Consider the following 19,411-nt stretch of genomic DNA (forward strand, 5'->3'; position numbering starts at 1 on the left):
TCAGGGTCACACGTGGTCTGCGGAGACGGTTAAGCAAGGGTTGCAAATTAAGTTTGCTTGCGGAACGACAGGATATGAGACATTGAGGAAGTTGGGTTACCCTCTTCCGTCCAGCAGGACGTTGGCACGGAGGATCCAGGGACTGAGGTTCCTTCCAGGCATTCTTCAAGAAGTTTTTGATGTCATGAAGTGCAAGACTGACACAATGGAAAACGTGGAAAAAGACTGTGTGCTGTTTCTAGACGAGATGGAAATTGCTACAGCATTTGAACTGGATCGAGGTGAAGACGTTCTCCTTGGAAGTATAACACTTCCTTCGAAGCCAGAGGAGCCCGCCAATCACGCTTTGGTGTTCATGCTGGGAGGAATCAATCAGCGGTGGAAGCAGGTCATCGGCTATGAATTCACTGGCCAACACGTGGAAGGTGCCGTGCTTAAAGACTATGTACTCGACATCATTCGGCGCTGTGGCCAGATTTCCCTCAGAGTCCGTGCTGTCACATGTGACATGGGATCAGCAAATCGAGCGATGTGGCGAGAATTAGGATTTTCAAGCCACAGAAATTCTACCACAGTGTGCTCAATACCGCATCCATGCTTGGACGGGAAAGAGCTTTTTTTCACTGCTGATGCAGCACATGTGTTGAAGAACCTACGAGGGCAACTTTTAAGCTCGAAAGTGTTTGCACTGAGCGATGCCACCGTGCTCGACAACAACCTCCCGTCACCAAACGTGAAACTGGAGCACGTCCAGGCAGTGGTGGACTACGACGCAGAGAGGGAACTTAAAGTAGCCCCTGCCCTATCGGAAGTTCATGTCAGCTCCGGCCACTTTACAAAAATGAAGGTAGGAGTAGCTCTTCAATTCTTCAGAGAGGCGGCACCGGCTATCCGATTTTTGGTGAAAGAAGGGCTGCTTGACCCATCTGCCGAAACGACAGCATGGTTCTTCGATCTGGTGTCAAAGTGGTATGCCCTGATGTCATCACGCCATCCCACTTTAGCTTTAAGCCACCGAAATATGGAGAAATATTACGCTGCTCTGAAAACCTTGCGCCTTGCAGCAGAAACTAGATGAATATGGGCGCCACCTCTCAGTGGAAACCATCCCAAGCTGGGCTGCTTATTTCCACGACAGTTGTCCTTCGCCTCCAAGAAGTTTTTCTGGGCAATGAACGCTACGAGTTTTTCTTAACAAGCAGGCTACTTCAAGACTGCCTCGAAAATCTTTTTTCAGTAGTACGCCTAAGGAAGCCAGTGCCGACGGCATATGATTTAAAATGTGCTCTGAGGCTTGTTAGTGTGAGCCAATTTCTACACACGCCACGAACAACAAGCTATGAGCTTGATGATCGAGAGTACCTCGTCGATCTCCTTTCTCAAGCAAAGAAGCAGCACTCAGAAAATTTGCCTGAAGAAATAGATGACTCTGAGATTTTGTTCATCGAAGAACTGACGTCAACGGAATGTTCCATTTTGTACTACCTGGGAGGGTTCATCCTGAAAAGCGTCTTAAAGTCTGTGTCTTGCTCCCAGTGCAAAGATGCTCTCATCGGAACAGCTTGTAATGAATATGCCTCTTTGACAATTCTGAAGGAGTATGTGAGGGATGGAGGAAACTTGATTTATCCTAGCAGTGAAGTGATGCGCACTCTCAAGAACTACGAGGAGTACTTCACAGGCGCTGCCGCGTGGTGCACTAACAAAATACACACGATGAAGTCCCCGCTGAAATCGCTCACTGAATACTTTGCAAAGATAGACCGACCATGCCTGAACACATGTGCAGATCACAAGGAAGCAAGAGGAAAAATGCTGATAGCCGCCTACACAAGACTGCGGCTACGTATACATCTACGTCAGTACCCAGCCACACGTGCTGGTGGTCACGGAAGTAAAACTTGTGCTGGTGTTTCTCTTCCTTGAAGACGCTGTAATAAGTGTGAACTTTTCGTGTGCATGCACATAAGCGTGAGAAAAATTAAAGCGTAAGACACACAAGTTGCATTACGCTTGCATTGAATCGTCTTTTGTAATCATTTTGTAGATATTGTACTTGTGCATTAAGGCATTAAATGATTGTTCTTGCGTGCGCCTAGGTTTTTATGTTTTGACTGCAAAATGTTTTTGCCCCCATTGCATAATAGTGTAAGTTAACGTAAGTATGTCATGCGTTCGTACTTGAATATGCAGCTGTTCACTTGGCGCACTTCACCCTCTTTCCGCTATATCCACAAGTAAGCGCAATGATAGCAACTCCGTGGCGCCGGTATTCCAACGACGACGATCAGCTGCCCGCCGTGATCACCTATAGCAAAACAAAGAAAGATATCCGCTATACTTTCGCTAATCGTCTCGAAATAGCGAATGCATCACCGAATCTTTACTCTTACTTTTCATCTAAACTATAAAATGAATGATTTTCAAAAGTAAAGTCAAATTCAAGCTCCCAATGCAAGCGGGGCCACCTCTATCTAGGCGCGCCACGCAGCAAACGAGCGTCTCGCGACCAGCGGAAGCAAGAAAATGGCGGTCGCGCTGGCAGACGACGCGGTTGTCCTCACCCTAAGCGGAGAGCGGGCGCGCATCGAGGCACCCTAGCAGCTCCGCGCGCCTCTAGCGTCAGGGCCAATCAGCGCGTGCGCATTGGCGGTGCTTGCGAGCGGGAGTCGCTGCTTTCAATTGAGGTCGCGAGCTAAGGCCACTCTTAAGCCACTCCGACCGCGGCGGCTTCGTTTCGATGGAGGCGAAACGCTAAGGCGCCCGTGTGCTGTGGGATGCCAGTGCACGTTAAGGACCTAAATAATAATAACTGGTTTTTGGGAAAAGGAAATGGCGCAGTATCTGTCTCATATATCGTTGGACACCTGAACCGCGCCGTAAGGGAAGGGATAAAGGAGGGAATGAAAGAAGAAAGGAAGGAGGTGCCGTAGTGGAGGGCTCCGGAATAATTTCCACCAACTGGGGATCATTAACGTGCACTGACATAGCACAGCACACGGGCGCCTTAGCGTTTTGCCTCCATTAAAGCGTAGCCGCCGCGGCCGTTAAATATCCCCAGGTGGTCGAAATTATTCTGGAGCCCTCCACTGCGGCATCTTTTTCTTCCTTTCTTCTTTCACTTCCTCCTTTATCCCTTTCCTTACGGCGCGGTTCAGTTGCCCGCCGATATGTGAGACAGACACTGCGCCATTTCCTTTCCCTAAAAAAAAAAGTTTCCAATTTCGCATCAATGAAGACGTCAGTCTACACCGTGAGATTATGCTAAGAACGGGAGAGGGTATGTTAGGATTGGTGCACAAAGAGCCGGTAAAAGACATCGCTGTTAGAAGCCAGCGACTTCGAAATTTGGCATGAGATTACGTCTTATAAGCATATAGTTGTTACCGTGGCCTATAGCTGTTCATGTGTACAGTCGTCCGAATACCTGTCTAGAGCGCTCAGGTGGCGTGTTCGGTGGCGGATTTTTGGCAGTCACCGCTTCCTGGCGTAAATAAAAAAAATAATATTGTTTTTCGAGGAAAGGAAATGGCGCAGTAAATGTCTCACTCATGTCGGTGGACAACGGAAGCGCGTCGTAAGGAAAGGGAGGAAGGTGGGAGTGAAAGAAGAAAGAGAGAAAGAGGTGTCGTAGTAGAGGTCCCCAGAAAACTTCGGGCTTATATGGAGAGGGACGCTGAGCGGACGCTGAGCGGACGTGTTCCGCATGAGCTCCCGCCTTGAGACCGTTTTTCGGTGGAACGCGCTGTGCCTTGGTCTTGATTTTTGTGGAATCGTCTGCAGGAAGTTGCCCTGTACCTGTGGACACCATATTTTGGCAAGTGTTCCCCCTTTTAGGGGTTTTCTTCACGATTTGTACTCGACCACGGTGCGGCAAAATTAGGCCTAATCTATAGGCCGAGCCGACGCCTACGGCGCCGGGCTCCAGGGCCGTGCCTTGTGGTAGTGGGCCTTTGCGAGGCTAAAGATGATGGAGTACTCCGTTGAGGGAGAATCTATAACGCCCGAAGAATTCGAGGCGGGAGAATGGGCCTGGGTTTTGAAGGCGCAACATCGCTTCAAGAAGACTGTGTACGGGGACCACACCGAGAGTAGGCCTACCGAGAAACAGGCGGGCAGCGACGGGCGCCAGACGCACGGAGCAGCCCAAGTCAAGCGGGGGAAAGCGCCGGTGTGGAAGAAACGGGGACCGTTTCTTCAGATGCCAGCCAAGGATTTCAAGGTTGTGTGCCGGCCCAAGAATTGGGACTTGAGCATAGTGACGCCGAGGGAGCTCGGATGTGCCCTGAGAGCGGCAGCGAAGCTGACGAACGCGACTGCGGTGGAAGAAGACCTGGTGCGGGTCAATGAGAGAAACAACACGATGACGGTGAGCACGCCGTGTATGAATCGTAGTGGGGCATATGCGAATGTCAAGACGCTCCAGCTGGGCGGTCGTGACCTTGCGGTTTCGGCGTATGTGGCGGCGCCGGAGAATTCTCTGCGCGGAGTAATTTACAATGCGTACAACGGATGCCCACTGGCAGAAATTCGCGCAGGATTCTTGAAGAGGAATGAAGACATGGAAATTTTGGATGCCAGACCTTTGGGCAAGTCAAAGGCGATTCAGATCATGTTCGGGGGGAAGCGCGTTCCCCGGCAAGTCATCTATTGGAACTGTCTGTAGGCTGTGATCCCATATAGAGAGTTAGTCGAGACCTGCTATAACTGCAGACGAGTGGGACATCGGGCGGACGTTTGCTATCGTCCGAAGACTAACTTGTGTCGCCGCTGCGGGAAAGAACATCCTGCACCACCGGAGGGAGAGTCGCTGACCTGCACGCCGGACTGCATCGTGTGTCATGGGGCGCACAGCACGGGAAGTCGGAACTGCAAGTTTCGCCTAGCCCGTCAGCAGCCGACGGGTCTGCAGCAGAGCAACGAGGACAAGAGCCAGACGGGCAAGGAGGAGCGGCGTTCGAGGCCCAGGAAGCGGTCATCTAGCGGTGCGAGAGGCGATAGCAAGAGCAGGGACCGGTCAGCTTCCTTCCCGCCACTGCCCGGACCCGAGCCTGGCAAAGGAGGAGGGCAAGGTTCCGGTCATGGAAGAAGCCCAAGTGCCACGACGAAAAAGGTGAGCTGGCCCAACGCGGGCTCCCAAAATGAGACTGCTCGAGAGAAGGAGCTACAAAGGCAGGTGCTGCAGCAAGCCGAAACTATCAAAAAGATGGAAGCTAGGATAGCAGAGATGGAACGCGCGCTTAAACCCGGCAGAGTAGACAGGGTACAGACGCCGTTGGCCCAAACCCCACAGCAAGCGGCGCAGGCGAACGCTTCTCGCGTGGACGATAACACAGCTATGGAAGTGGAGAAAGTGGAGAATCGGGGGACGGTCAAAAGGCCACCTCCGGCAGATGAGGGAGCTCGTGCAAAGAGAGTAGCAGAAACTTTGGCGGCGGACACGCCGCAGCCAGTATTCACAGTCACTTGTCTTAAGAGAGACATGCTTACCCTTGCGGAGAGAGCAGGAAAACTGGAAGAAAGACAGGATAGGCTGGATCGCCGGCTCGACAGGATAGAAGCTAGACTAGGGAACATTGAGGAGCGTCTTGACGCCTTCACCAATGACATGCGGGGTTTCCAGACCCAGGTAATGGACATGTTTAAACAGCTAAATGCTATGCTAGAGGTTAGATTGCCTCCCGTAATCGGCCAAGAGCCGATGTTAGTGAACCTAGGGCTTCACCATGGCCCCTCGCCAGCAAATTGAGGTTTGGCAGTGGAACTGCAGGAGCTTCCGTCGCAAGCGGGGGAACCTGCAGTTGCACATACAAAATCTGGATAGTAAGCCGGACATTATAGCTTTGCAGGAGGCTAGCGGCTCGGTGAAATTACCGGGATTTAAGACATTTACACCACCAGAGATTGATCGAGGGGGCGTATTGAGCGTCTTCACGGCCGTGTTAGTCCATCGCAACACCACAGTGATTCAGCATACCATAGATAGCAGCAGGGAGGACTACGTCCTGCTGGAGATTTTGCCCAAAAGAAAGGACGATAAGAGTCTATTTGTTCTTAATGTATACTCTTCTTCAAAAGATAAGGGGGTGGGCCTGCCAGACCTTCTGATAAAGACGCAACGGCTAGCGGCTAGGTCTCAACTCATCGTGGTGGGAGATTTCAATGCGCCTCATCCGGAGTGGGGCTACATCCGAGCCAGCCCGAAGGGAAATAAGCTTTGGCAGGTTGCCCAGGACCTGCGATGTCTTAAACAACCCTCTAGATCATACCAGGATAGGCAACAGCGTAAGCATAGACACCTCTCCAGACCTCACATTTGTGAATGGTATCAGGGATGCACAGTGGGTAAACACGGGACAGCCACTGGGAAGTGATCACTATATCCTTTCCACGATATTTAGTGCTGCTAAGCACAAAGAAACGGTGAAAGGAACTCGAGTGACGGACTGGGACCGATTTCGGCAATACAGGAATGACATAGTGAACGGGGAAATCGAGGACTTAGGAGCCTGGATTGACACGCTCAAGCAGGTCGTGAAGAGTACCACAGAAGAGGTTCCGACGGAGGAGGAGGGCTTTACGGCTGACTCTAGATTGTTACACATGTGGGAAGCACATGCGAGTCTCCTTCGGAGGTGGAGGAAACACAGGCATAATGGTGTCCTCCGTAGGAAGATGGCCAAGCTAGAACGAGAAATCGAAGCCTACACATTGGAGTTGCAGTGTCAACAGTGGGGGCAGATTTGTGACCGGATGAATGGGCAATTCGGATGCAAAAAAACATGGCAGTTGTTGAGGCACCTTTTAGACCCGGCCGCAACCAAATCTGCGCAAAAGGGGCAAATGGCTAGGTTAGTGCATCGGTATCAAGGCACGATTGGGGAATTTATACATGAACTCCGAAGTCGTTACATAAACAGAGAGGTGGGTGGTTGCTTGCCGGATTACTCGGGAGAGGAAAACCTTGAATTGGATGCAGACTTTACGGTGGCGGAAGTGGAGTTTGCAATGGGCCAGCTTCGTACCACGTCAGCAGCGGGTCCGGACGGGGTTACTAATAAAATGCTGAGGAACCTGGATTTCAAGTCAGTGGGGGCACTCACGAATTTGATGAATAAATATTGGGCGGCCGGGGAGATTCCGCCAGAGTGGAAACATGCTAGGATTACATTTATTCCTAAACCAGGGAAGAAGCTCTGCATTGAGAATCTGCGTCCCATCTCGCTAACGTCGTGCTTGGCCAAATTGATGGAGCATGTGGTCTTGAACAGGCTTCAGGGTTATGTAGAGGACAATGAGTTGATACCTGAAACAATGATTGGCTTCAGGGCTAATTTATCGACGCAGAACGTCATGTTACAGCTCAAAAAAGACGTGGTTGATCCTGGGTACGGCACGGGCACCAAGGCTATCTTAGGGCTCGACCTCACTAAGGCCTTTGACAATGTTACCCATGAGGCAATATTGAGGAACCTATAAGACATAGGACCGGGGGGTAGAACCTTCCGGTACATCAGATCGTTTCTGGAGGGTAGGACTGCGGAGATTGTAGTCGGAGAAATGAAATCGGATCCCTTCCCATTGGGGGGCAGGGGGACACCGCAAGGGTCGGTATTATCGCCCTTCCTATTTAATCTCGCCTTGATCAAGATACCACCCAGGCTGCAAGGGATATCGGGACTTAAACATACATTTTATGCGGATGACATTACTCTATGGGTAACAAGAGGCAGTGACGCACAGTTGGAAGAAACTCTACAACAGGCGGTGGATATTGTGGAGGAGCTAGCAGGGGAAGCAGGACTCTCGTGCTCTCAGCCCAAGTCCGAGCTTTTTGTTCTGAGGGATAAACCAAGAGCGATACATGCGAGGCACTATACGCCGCCACCACCTTTAGAGGTGAAAGTGGGGGGAGTACCGGTCGCTGAGGTCCAAACGATCAGGATCCTGGGTATGTATCTGCAGACTAACAGGAAGAATAGCGAGTCCTTGCAAAGGCTTAAAAATACGGTCAATGCTACCGTGCGGCTAATCAGGAGAATCGCCAATCGTAAGAGAGGTGTTAAGAAAAAAGACTTGTGTAAGCTAGTGCAGGCATTTGTGCTCAGTAGAATAGTGTATGCGACGCCTTATTTGAAGTTGGACGCGGCGGAAAAAGGAAAGGTGGAGGCTATGATTAGGCAGGCGTATAAAGCGGCCCTTGGGTTGCCTCAAAATGCGTCTACCGAAAGACTGCTGGGATTAGGGGTGCACAACACCCTAGAAGAACTACGGGAGGCGCACTTAGTGATGCAGCTCGGTAGGCTTTCAAAAACAAAAGCAGGAAGGGACATATTGGAAAGGATCGGCATTGGAGTTGACGTTCCAGCCGGTGACACGAAAATTCAGATGAGGCGGGAAATGAACAAGGGCTTGTACATAAAACCTTTGCCCAAGAACATGCATCCAATACATCATGAGGACCGCAGGAAGGCAAGAGCCAAAGCTTTACATGCTAAGTACGGGAAGTACAACGGGGCAGTCTATGTAGATGTCGCCGAGTATAAGGACAAGGATGCATTTGCAATTGCGGTGGTGGACGGGCGAGGACGCTTGATCGCCTCTGGATCAGTCAAAACCCGCTCCCCAGAAACTGCAGAGGAAGCGGCGATAGCACTAGCTATGACTAGTAGTAATGCTGACCTGATCTTCAGCGATTCAAAAACAGCCATCCGAAATTTGGCGAGGGGCAGAATATCTGTCACAGCGGCGCGGTTGCTGAATCGGGCCACGGAGCGAGGGATTACGGAGACGGAAATTGTCTGGGTACCTGCACACTCTGGGAACCCTGGGAACGAGACGGCTCACATGAATGCTCGAGGTTTCGTCAGCCGAGTAGGTGAGCTGGACGTCCCGGGAAGGTCCACGAGAGATGGGCTGGTATCCTTTCATGACATTACTAATCATTTCAGACTTGAGCGGAGGATTTACCCACCCCCGGACAAGCAATTGGTGAAGGCGCAGGAATGCGTCTGGCGACGATTGCAGACTAGATGTTTCTTCAACCCATACGTATTGAGCAAAATCTACCCGGACATTCAGCCGGAGTGCAAATGGTGTCACGAATTGGCAACCTATGACCACATATTATGGAGCTGTAGCATAGCACCGCCACCGGCGGACATTATGCGTGATCCTTCCCTCGAGCAGTGGGAGGCCGTGTTGGCCAGCGGAGGATTTACCCACCCCCGGACAAGCAATTGGTGAAGGCGCAGGAATGCGTCTGGCGACGATTGCAGACTAGATGTTTCTTCAACCCATACGTATTGAGCAAAATCTACCCGGACATTCAGCCGGAGTGCAAATGGTGTCACGAATTGGCAACCTATGACCACATATTATGGAGCTGTAGCATAGCACCGCCACCGGCGGACATTATGCGTGATCCTTCCCTCGAGCAGTGGGAGGCCGTGTTGGCCAGCTCAGACCCGGTCGTCCAGACCAGGGCCGTGGAGTGGGCCACCCAGGTCGCCGTCAGCCATGGGTTGATGGCCACCTGACACGGAATCGTCCACACATGCTCTCTGACGAAAATAAAGTTTTTCCATCCATCCATCCATCGGGCTTATATAACGTTAGAGACACGAGGAGTTAAAATATTATTATTATTAATGTCCTTGCGCGTTACAGTCTTCTTTTGAGCCCTAGGCTACTAGTAAACGCTGCCAGTATTCTCCCCGGTGCGGCGTTCGTGTGGACGACTGTACAAGGGGGCGGCACTTACATGAATTTGGTTCATCGTGAAAACATAAACTTGAATAGTGAAGGACTCTCGAAGTCAAAAAGAATAGCTCTAACTTTATTTCAGCATCATTCTGATCACATCATCCGTTTAAGAGTGCTAATAGCTATGCTCGCTATTACAGCACAGTAGTTCGCCGTGTTGTTGCTGGGTTTTGTAGTAACTCATCCCAATACCCGGAAAAGAAAAGTATTGTGCAGCAATAATTCAGTTTTTCGCCGTGGAGCTTTTAGGTCACACTATTCATATCAGGGCATTGAAAGAAATATAAAGGAAGTAAATCAAGCAAGCAAGAAAATAAACTTGTTTTAATAAATGCATTTCAACATGGAAACACTTGCAGTTTCTTTTACAAAGTTTCAGCCGGTCTGGACAGGCTTGTCTTGAACCTTGCTTTTCTACTTTTAGCTTACTTCGTACCGCCCCCACCCCCCCTCACCAGTTTCCCCCCATTTCCTCCGGAGAATTTTGTGGGCCTGTTTTAGGCAATAAATATAGCCGCACCCTTTCTGACCACAGAGAAGACAAGGCTTTTTCCGCAATACAAACATAGTCCACTCCTGAAGCCGCTGGTTGCGCAACAAAGTTTCCAAGGCCTATTTCTGTTTTAATCAGAATAATCAATTGTTCCGGCTTTTCGAAATGTTGCAACCTAGTTTTAGGCTAGCACGACCATCTCCTGGCAGCTAATTTACAAAAAAATTGCTCAGAACATCCATGGAAGCTGGATTTCTTGGGAAACTTTTGTAGGACGTCTTATCTAGCGAACGTTTTTTTTTACCGGCTGCCTTCGAGCGTAAAATTGGTTCCACCTTTACAAGAGCTGACTCGATTAGCAATTTTGCTCAGTCTGCTTACGGTTGTAATGAGCCTAAAGGAGTAGTTGTTTACTTTTAAAACTTTTCCAACCTTAGAAGTCAGAGGCTTGATTTTTTTGCGCCGTTTATTTCCTCATATTACGGGTGCTTCTCGTGGATCCAATTACACTCCTTAGAAAGCATGAGAGAATTTTATCTTCGCAACTAGAAAACGTTTTCTGCTAGCTTTGTGATTTGTGACTTTTAAATACAAAATATCTTACCCGACTGCCCGCTCCTGCACATCCGCAGACACATGTACAATGTCTATGTCTCATCAGACAAAAAAAATTCCTACAGTCTGCTGACGGGCCACCACACAAATCTCTTGAACCAAGAGTCTTCATTTCGTCATGAGAAGTTGTATACGTTGCTTGAGCCTGCATATGTGTATAATGTATGTGTGTATGTTTATGTGCGTATATACGTGTTTTAACCATTTTGGTTAACATCCCTGCCTTCCTTCTTCCTCTTTATTTCTCTCTCTCTCTCTCTCATATGCGAATGAGATATTTGTCGGAAGATCTTGGATTGCGTTAGACAACTTGAAACTGAAACAGTTTCGCATGGTAGTGAATTTCTTTGCCCTGCAAGCCATCCTTTAAAAATGAGCGCCGACATCTGTGACCACAGGTTCTAGCTCGCTTCGTACGCAATCGCTAATGGAATTTCACACTTTCATTTCTGTTCTTGTAAAGTTGCCTAGTCTAATATGAATATTAAATAGCATGCGGTTTTATTCGTCAACACAGCCATGTGAAAATATGCCCTGCTCGTCACGGGTATGTATTATACCGCTGGTGGACGAATAAAAAGTGAAAACCGTGAAGGCAATTAATAACGGTTGTCGCGTCGATAACATCATGGCGCAATTCACAAATATGAAGTTGATGCGATATTATAACGCCCTGTTGTGACAGTCACGAAGAAATGCGGTGACAATGCGCAGCTAAAGTGCGATTGTTCGCTGTGTGCTTTCCGACTGCCCCAAGCGTGTAATCTGTACCATAAGTGTGGCAAGTGTCCAGGAACGCCCAAGTACGCCCAAATAGCACTTTGTCTGCGTCACATCTTCACACACAGCGGCACAAGCTGAAATTTGTTTTTAGAGTTCATTACATACATATTGTTAGTAGTCTGCAATTGGGCTAGTTGGTAGAGTTTGACAAGGAGCACAGAAATACTCAGTACACGTGATTTCAAACTGCTGACCCAAACAACAGCGTTTCCGCCCGTAATAGTGTTAGAAAGCGCAACCTGTGCAAAGCAGTATATATGCCCCGTGCAGCGTGCTTGAGAACAAGCGTCATGTCGTTTGTTCCTTAAAGCGGAGTCTATATTGTTAAGCAGACTTTATAGTTAGAGTTAGCAAAACAGACGAGGATGAAAGAAAGGTGAATGCACACACGAATGCTTTCTCTGTACGCCGTTTTAAGTTTACGAAGGGCTCAAGCATTAGACAGCGCGATGTTTTCAGTCGGGAGTTTTCAGTCGTTACATGCAACAAATGACTTCCTGGCAACTGTAAGAGTCTCGAGCAGCAAGATTAAAGGCCTAAGTGCCGTATTTCTGAATGTTTTGCACCTGTGAGTTACACCGTTCTTTCCCCCTTCATCTGAAGTAGGATGCAGCTTGATACAGCGACTTCCTGGGTGACGTGGTCATTAAGGTCTGCATCACCGTTTTTACATTTGGTGTGGCATGAGTCAGGAGAGTAGCAGTATAGAAGAGAAGCTTGGGATAACACATAACAACCTGTCCTGCAATCCCGGTCCTTCTAGTGTTGGTAAAGCTCAACTAATGGTTGCAGTGAACCCGTAGCCCAATATATTTTCAGCCGAAAGTTTTTCGTAAAGCTAAAAGCGACGCACGATTTGAGAATTGTCGCACAAGTGATAACAGTCAGCAAATGAAACGCGATATTCGAGGTGTTCATGTGACATCACAGGCGCCATTTTGTAATGCAGCGTGCAGGTTCAGCACGGCGAACCGCAGCAGTTGGGGTTAGGCGACCAGATATGCCTTCTGACAAAGTATGCACATTTTTAGCGCAAACACGACAGGAACCGGAAAGAAACAAAGGAAAACAAGCCCGTGTTTTTCCTTTGTTTCTTTCTGTGTCTTGTCGTGTTTGCGCTAAAGATATGCTTACTTGATCAGAAAACCAACTAGCCCAACATCTAACTTTTACAAGATATGCCATCAGCCTTTCGCCGTGCTACATGCATTTTAAAATGGCCACCACTGTGACGTCAATGCATACTCCGTATAGCATCCTTTCACTGCGTCGCCGCTAGCTATGATCGGTCGCGGGCGCATAATTATGTCGCTTGATGGTCGTCGAATTTCGGCTTTCGTTAGGAGTGATGCTTTCAGCCAGCACACGACCAACTGACTCTCAGAAGTGTTGAATGTGTAACAGATCTGCTAGCGACCGTCAGAAGGTCTAGCATGCTTATAGTAGAGTGAAGTCAGGAACTGTTGTACCCTTAGTATTGAGTGATGCTTAGTCCCGCGGCTCCCCCCAATGTATTTTCCTTGATTAGAGGCATTATAAGCGGCCGCCAGAAAATTCACTGATTAAAAAAAAATGTGCCTTGGGTGCCGTCTTGCTTTCAAAGGATAAAAGAAAATTGCGCAAAGGGCGTAAATGACAAATTTATGGAAACGCAAAGATTGGTGCGTCTTCTCGATTGCTTCATGCTTTTCTCTCAATGCCTTAGTTTCGTCTTTAGGCTGTGTGTTCCGAATGAAGAACGTGTCGCAAGCTGGCGAGATCCTACGGAGTGCGCGTCGCCAAGTTTTGCAATGTAGGTCGCCGCAATCGATGCGTCAGTGCTCTAGAGTGAAGAACATGGTTTCTAAGCTTGCGTAAGATGCTTGGCGTTAGGACAAACACAGTGCGTATAGTTTATCGTTTTAGCTTTTTCGACCCAAGCGACGCACCATCGCATTAGGCTATAGGGAGCTTGCAACTGCGCATTCCCGAGTTGACGTCGCAAGCGGCCGGGAAACGAAGCTGACTGTTTTCACCGACAGCCGTAGTGTGAAGGCTGCTGTGAATGCGGGATTGTTTTTCATTTTTGCCTTGAGAATGAAATCATGTTGTCCTGTCATCTTGTTTCATGAAAATGTCTGTAAAGCATATACAGCGTATGATATATGTGTAATGAATTAAGATGCATGATATGTGATTTTGTAGGATATCGTGAATTCTGTATTTTTGTATTAGATTTGTAAATGATCATGATCATATTTTCGCGTTATGTTCAACCACTCAAAAGGCCTCACCGCCAACACAATTTGTCAGTATTATTAATAATAATGCTTCTCTGGCACTGCATTATTCTATTTTTTTTTCTGGCATGCTAAGACATCACCGTCGCAGAAATTTAGCAAATTGGGAGCGTGACATGGTAGGATATTACGCATCACGCAAAGCAAAAGTGACATAGCCATAACAGTCCCGTGAGACTGTTTTTTATTCATTTCCTCCCGACAATTCTTTTGTACCATAGCCATTACAAATCACAGTGCTTCACCAAGACTTGAAGCTCACATGGCTTCCAGTAGTGCTACACGCGTGTAATAGAGTTCTTACGGTGATTTTTTCTTGTTTGGTGCAAAGATACATTCAGTTCAATATGCCACCTGTCACTGCAAGACGTCGAGTAATCTGCATGTTTGATCTCGCCTGCTTCCGATTCTAGCCGACGTCTAGAAAGATGCTTCACAACTGCGCAATTTAAAAACACGTTAATTGAAGCATACTTGCAAACGCTGCTTGCAGGTGCGTCTGTGAGCTTAAATTATGGAGTGGGCCATGTTACACTGTGAGTGAATGTGTGCATGGATTGTGGCACTGCAATGTACTATGTCCTACTGTGACTGAATATGTACATAGATGGTGACATCTGGAGTGGACTTTGTTCTGCCGTGAGTTAATGTGTGCATAGATGGTGACTGCAAGAGTGGAATTAGTACTTTTATAAGTGAGAGTGTGAAACGGCCCAGAAGGCAAGAAACAAACTGAACTAAACAAAAACAAAAAATTCGCCGTAATATCTTACATCGACAAGGTTTCACACGATTTGAATAAGGTTAGCTGACGAATAATCTCGCCTGCAGTTTTGTCAGCCCCTAAGTTGATATCTCCGCTGTGCAAACAAACTTGTCCTCGTTAAGAAAGGTAGGATAGAACATTAGCTAGGCGTCAGTTTTACTAATTTCTTTTAATGTGAAAGGGACTAGCCAGCGCCCCTCTCAAGAATCTACCTAACCTTTCAAGTCTACGTAAACAACAAATAAAAATGATAAAATCAAGTAAAGCACTTATCAGAGGAAAATTTATGTTGGTTGCTTTGAAGGCGTATTTTGCAGATGGTCCTAATCACATGGACAGCATTATGTGGGGAGAACTGGCAGGTGCTTCAATATTCCCCAACGGGAGCACTACATAAACACGCGCGCGAATCACACGGACACAGCGCTTTGTATTGTAGCAATAAAGGCTGTCAGCCAGAGCTTAAACAATCGTTCATTTCTAGAACGCAAAGTGATAAGCTTAACTAGAAAACTGTGGAGAGGGCCTCCAATTGAGCGAAGTGTTTCATGCTCTGCACTTTGAACCTTGTATGAAAATGTGCAAATATCTAAATTTCTGTCGTTAGTGGCACGCAGATAAGATTAGGCTATGTATGCAGTTCTGACCTTCTGTATGCATCGCCTGTTATCAATAAAAATTTCTTTGGAAGTTTGAACTTTTCTTAATCTACCCAATACATCCAACTTTCATTGTGGTGGTAAAGTCATATTCTTAATAAATTCCATGTAGTTTTCAGCGCACTCTCAGTCGAAGCCAGGTAATATGAGACAAACTGCATCGCTCAGGCCCAAAGACGAATAGCTCGTCTGTGCGGGCACTGGATATGACTGGTGTCCTTTTGTTATTAGTCTCTGGGGAGTAGCGGTTCGTCTATCAAATGACTAATGGTGTTGCAGCGCAATTAATCCTAGAGGAGAAAACCCCATTGCAATTTAGTATTTTTTGACTTAGATTGTAAATAGCAAGTTCGGTTTGGCATGAGCCGAGGTCCGAGGTCCCTGACAATTACATTTATTAGATATTTAGTATAACAGAACACCGACGTTCGCAAAGACGTCATTGTCACTTTCGGATATAAATGATCTAACTTATTACTCCACGAGGAAGGTATGTACGCTGTATTGATATAATTTTAACCTCTATTCTTCTAGGCCTTATGCAAGGGCGGTGGACGGGAGAAAAGAGGCACCTACCGTCCCTACGGGTCCTGGCAAGCCAGCTCGTGGACTGAGGCTCCGTGGGCAGCGGCAGGCCTGCGGCGGCTGCAGGCTGCTGAGGCAGAGGCGCCACAAGCAGCAACGACAGCGTCGCGACCACCAGCACCCACAACTGCGGTCCTGTCCTTCTCCGAAGTGTCAGCGGGCGAGCGTCCGGCTCAGTCCTGCCACAGGCCACCGCCGGGGATACTGTCCATGCTCGCTGCGGCGCCGACGTGGACGGCATCAGTGGGCCTGAGCCACGGGCGCGCGGCACACTACGCCCGGTTTCTCCGGCGTTTCCACCGACACGGTTGCCATTTCTCACAGGAGAGCGGAATGCGGCTCCGAAACGTCGTTGCAGCGTCCACTTCTCTGGCTGGAACTACGGGCTCTACAAAGGACGCTCTTCGAAGGGATGCCAGAGCCACTTTTCAAGCATCAAAACGTCTTCCAAGGTTGGGCAGCACGTTTTTGGGATTATTTAGTAGGGTGTGCTGCACAGCTAAATCACTGCAGGGTATCATCGCGGTGAAGAGGTTATAGAGCTTGCAAGCTGCGTCAAGCTTTTGTTCCCAGCGCCCTTGGAAGCTGTTCGCAAATGTCTGGAGCAGACCTGCGCTGTGAACTCCTCACTCATGTGTCCGCCAAAGTCATCTACAGTTTACAAAAGTTACTTGGAGAGGAAATGAAATCAATTAATTTTTGTATAATTCCTGATTTACACCTTCGCGATAAGAATTAATTGAGTGGAGTGACAACGAGAACTTTTCTGTGAACCATAGCAAGAAACAGTCTTGGCTAGCTTCGTGCAAACCGCCCCTCCCGCCGAAATAATTATTGATCCCGCCAGGCTGGTGCTAACCACGTGCTACTAGTGCAATCCCGGGGCGTTCCTGATAGCCGCGCATTGCATTCCTGTATTTAAGCTCAGTGCTCCTACGTTTGACCAGTTGATAACTTTTGTTAACTCGGATTCAGTTGGAGATTGTAGAACGTCATGAAGAGAATGCATATCAATGGCTGCTTACGAAGGCTGAGTGCCAGGTCACTGGATATCGACGTCAGTTGTCTCTACAGAGCCCACGCGACCACGCAATGCGCAACGATACTAAAATATACTTTCCTTCTACTGAAAAGAAGTCGAACTTGTTTGTCACTTCAGCCAAGTCCACCAGAAAGCGTTTCGCAGAGGAGGAGGGCGAATTGTGGCCGTGAAAGCACAGTGCGGAAAAGCGTTTCTCTGATTTGAAACGAGGTGCCGCTTTCACAGCCACCCCCCAGTAAAAAGCACGAGGACACTTTCGACGACAGGGAGTCCGACAATCACCACTTCCACCACCACAGTGTTCTCCTCGTTGCACGCAGAGTCTACGCACACGCAGCTACGTCAATGAGCTCCCGGAAAATTTGACGACGTCAATGCTGGTCGAAGAAAGCTTGCAAAAGAGTGATACAGAAGCACGCGTACTCTTCTCTCTGAAGGAGCGTGCTGCACAGAACGGCGGCCGCCCCACGACGCCGGCGACGACTAACGAGCGACGTGCCCCGCGCGTCTTGCTCCCCCAGCGTCGCGCGCGCCTTTCTTCACCCTCCGGGCAGCGAGGAGCAGCGGCAGCGGATGAGGGAAGATGTCGCGCCGGGCGCCACCGCCTGCTTGGGGAGGAGGAAGGGCGACCACGCTGGTCTCTGCCAAACCCTACAGCGTTCGCCCTACTACGAGTCAGCATCCCGCGATGGGGAGGAGGTCTTCCCTCGCTCCGGACCCCTGGGGGAAAGCGCGAAAGAGGAGCGGATCAACTGGGGCGGGAGCGAGAGGAAACGAAGGGAGCAGAGCATGCGCAGTGAGGCGCGAAGCGGGTGGGTCCTCCTCTCACCTTTCGCACGATGCACGCGCGCCCGACCTCCCAGCCGCTCACGTCGCCATCTGATAGAAGCCGCGGGAACTTCCGCCCTTGCCATCCAGCACGCAGTAGCTGCTTACCGCGTATACGCCCTCTGTAGTTTCTCGTTTTTGGAGGGTGCATTTTCTCTTTTTAATTCCACGTGAAAGAGCCGGTTCGAGAGGAAAATAAACGCAAAAAGCGAGCGAAAGGGCAGCGGCCGAGATAGCTGAAGTGATGCAACTTGCTGGCTTTCGCGCTTGAGAGTTTGCCTTTTATTATTTTTTCGCACTAATTCTTTTTCTCACTGGCTTGCTTACGTGCTTGCTTAAGAAAAAGTGCCAATGGAAAAGTTGTAGACGGCTTTTAAAAAGAGTTGACTGAAACGTTTGCACCGAAGTAACGTTTCCGTAAAGCGTTTTTTTTTATTAGCCTTAAACCATAACTCGCACAATAATAAAAAAAGCTTCCAGGTGACAACGATGCTACTTCAACGTCCTGAGACTCGTTTCAGAAAATAAAATCCATTGTTTTTTTTTTCTGACGGGCTCAGCCTGGTGAGCATTTGCGTGCACACTGGGGCAGAGATGTGAGCCAGCAGCTGGTCACGTCATAACTTCTTTTAAACCTACGTAAATAAACCTACGTAAATCGTACTACGTAGTAGACCTACGTAAATCGTACTTTGATTGAAACATCGCTGTTGGCGGTTTTTCGGGCCGATCCACAACTTTTCCATTGAAGCTTATGTTTCTGAAGTCAATATTTGAAAAATAGCTAATCAGCCTTAGTGAATTAATTAACTTTGAAGAACGAAGAGTACTGCAGCCTAGTCCACGCGTCTCTGAACAGCTCTTCGTTGGTTTCACTGGGCAGCTGGGACATTTCTTCTTGTTTATAAGTTTGGTTACATCTAGTTGCGACACCCCCTGACATAATTTTCGCTATTAAAATTATGGTACTGAGCGAACGAGAAAGAAGAAATGTAGGTGCAATTGTAGTCATGAAACATTAGGGAATAAATTTTTCGCCATTTCTGCCTTACTGTGGGCTAAGTACTACAGGTAGCAAGTACATTATAAGGGGATTAAAATCAAAATAAATGTTATCTCTAATGAATCAAAAGAGCGCACCCACTCATCATAATTTCAAACATTTTCGTTCTTTTCACTTAAGTGATAACGTATGTTCAGATAAGTGGTTCCTTCATCTGCTTGTAAAGGATTGTGAAAGCAGCTCAAAAGAGGGCACTGACGAAGGAGCACGAAAAAGGCGGATTCAGTTACTGCTGACGCTTTTAAATTACTTGTGGAGGGTGCTCTGCCGCAGCACTACTGGCACTGAGGAAAAGCAAGTTTGTTATGACGAAGTGTACTTTCAGCACCAGAGAAGGAACTTAAAGAACGTGGGAGGCGTGATATGGGGCTCTTCTAATGTCTATAGTGCCTCGCCAGTGGCATATATCATAAAATGCGTGAAACAAGTGCTGGTGTTTTTAATTTCGAGTTATCGGTAAGGGCGCGTTCACATCGGTGAATGGCAGTGGCCTTGCGAGCAGGCCGCGAGGGCTCACATAGGAGAACGAAAGT

General features: G+C 48.3%; 1 protein-coding gene across 1 annotated transcript in view; it reads right to left on the bottom strand.

Moving 5' to 3' along the window:
• LOC144093934 (uncharacterized) overlaps window positions 1-17,659 on the bottom strand; it is a 229,879-nt gene extending 212,220 nt beyond the window's left edge. The window contains exon 1 of the mRNA XM_077627695.1: window positions 15,937-17,659. Within this exon, the coding sequence (XP_077483821.1) occupies window positions 15,937-16,186 (250 nt within the window). The 5' untranslated portion in view covers window positions 16,187-17,659. The remainder of the gene's footprint in view (window positions 1-15,936) is intronic.
• Window positions 17,660-19,411: the final 1,752 nt, after the last annotated feature.

Source organism: Amblyomma americanum, chromosome 6 (assembly GCF_052857255.1).
Source record: "Amblyomma americanum isolate KBUSLIRL-KWMA chromosome 6, ASM5285725v1, whole genome shotgun sequence".
NCBI classification, from domain to species: domain Eukaryota; kingdom Metazoa; phylum Arthropoda; class Arachnida; order Ixodida; family Ixodidae; genus Amblyomma; species Amblyomma americanum.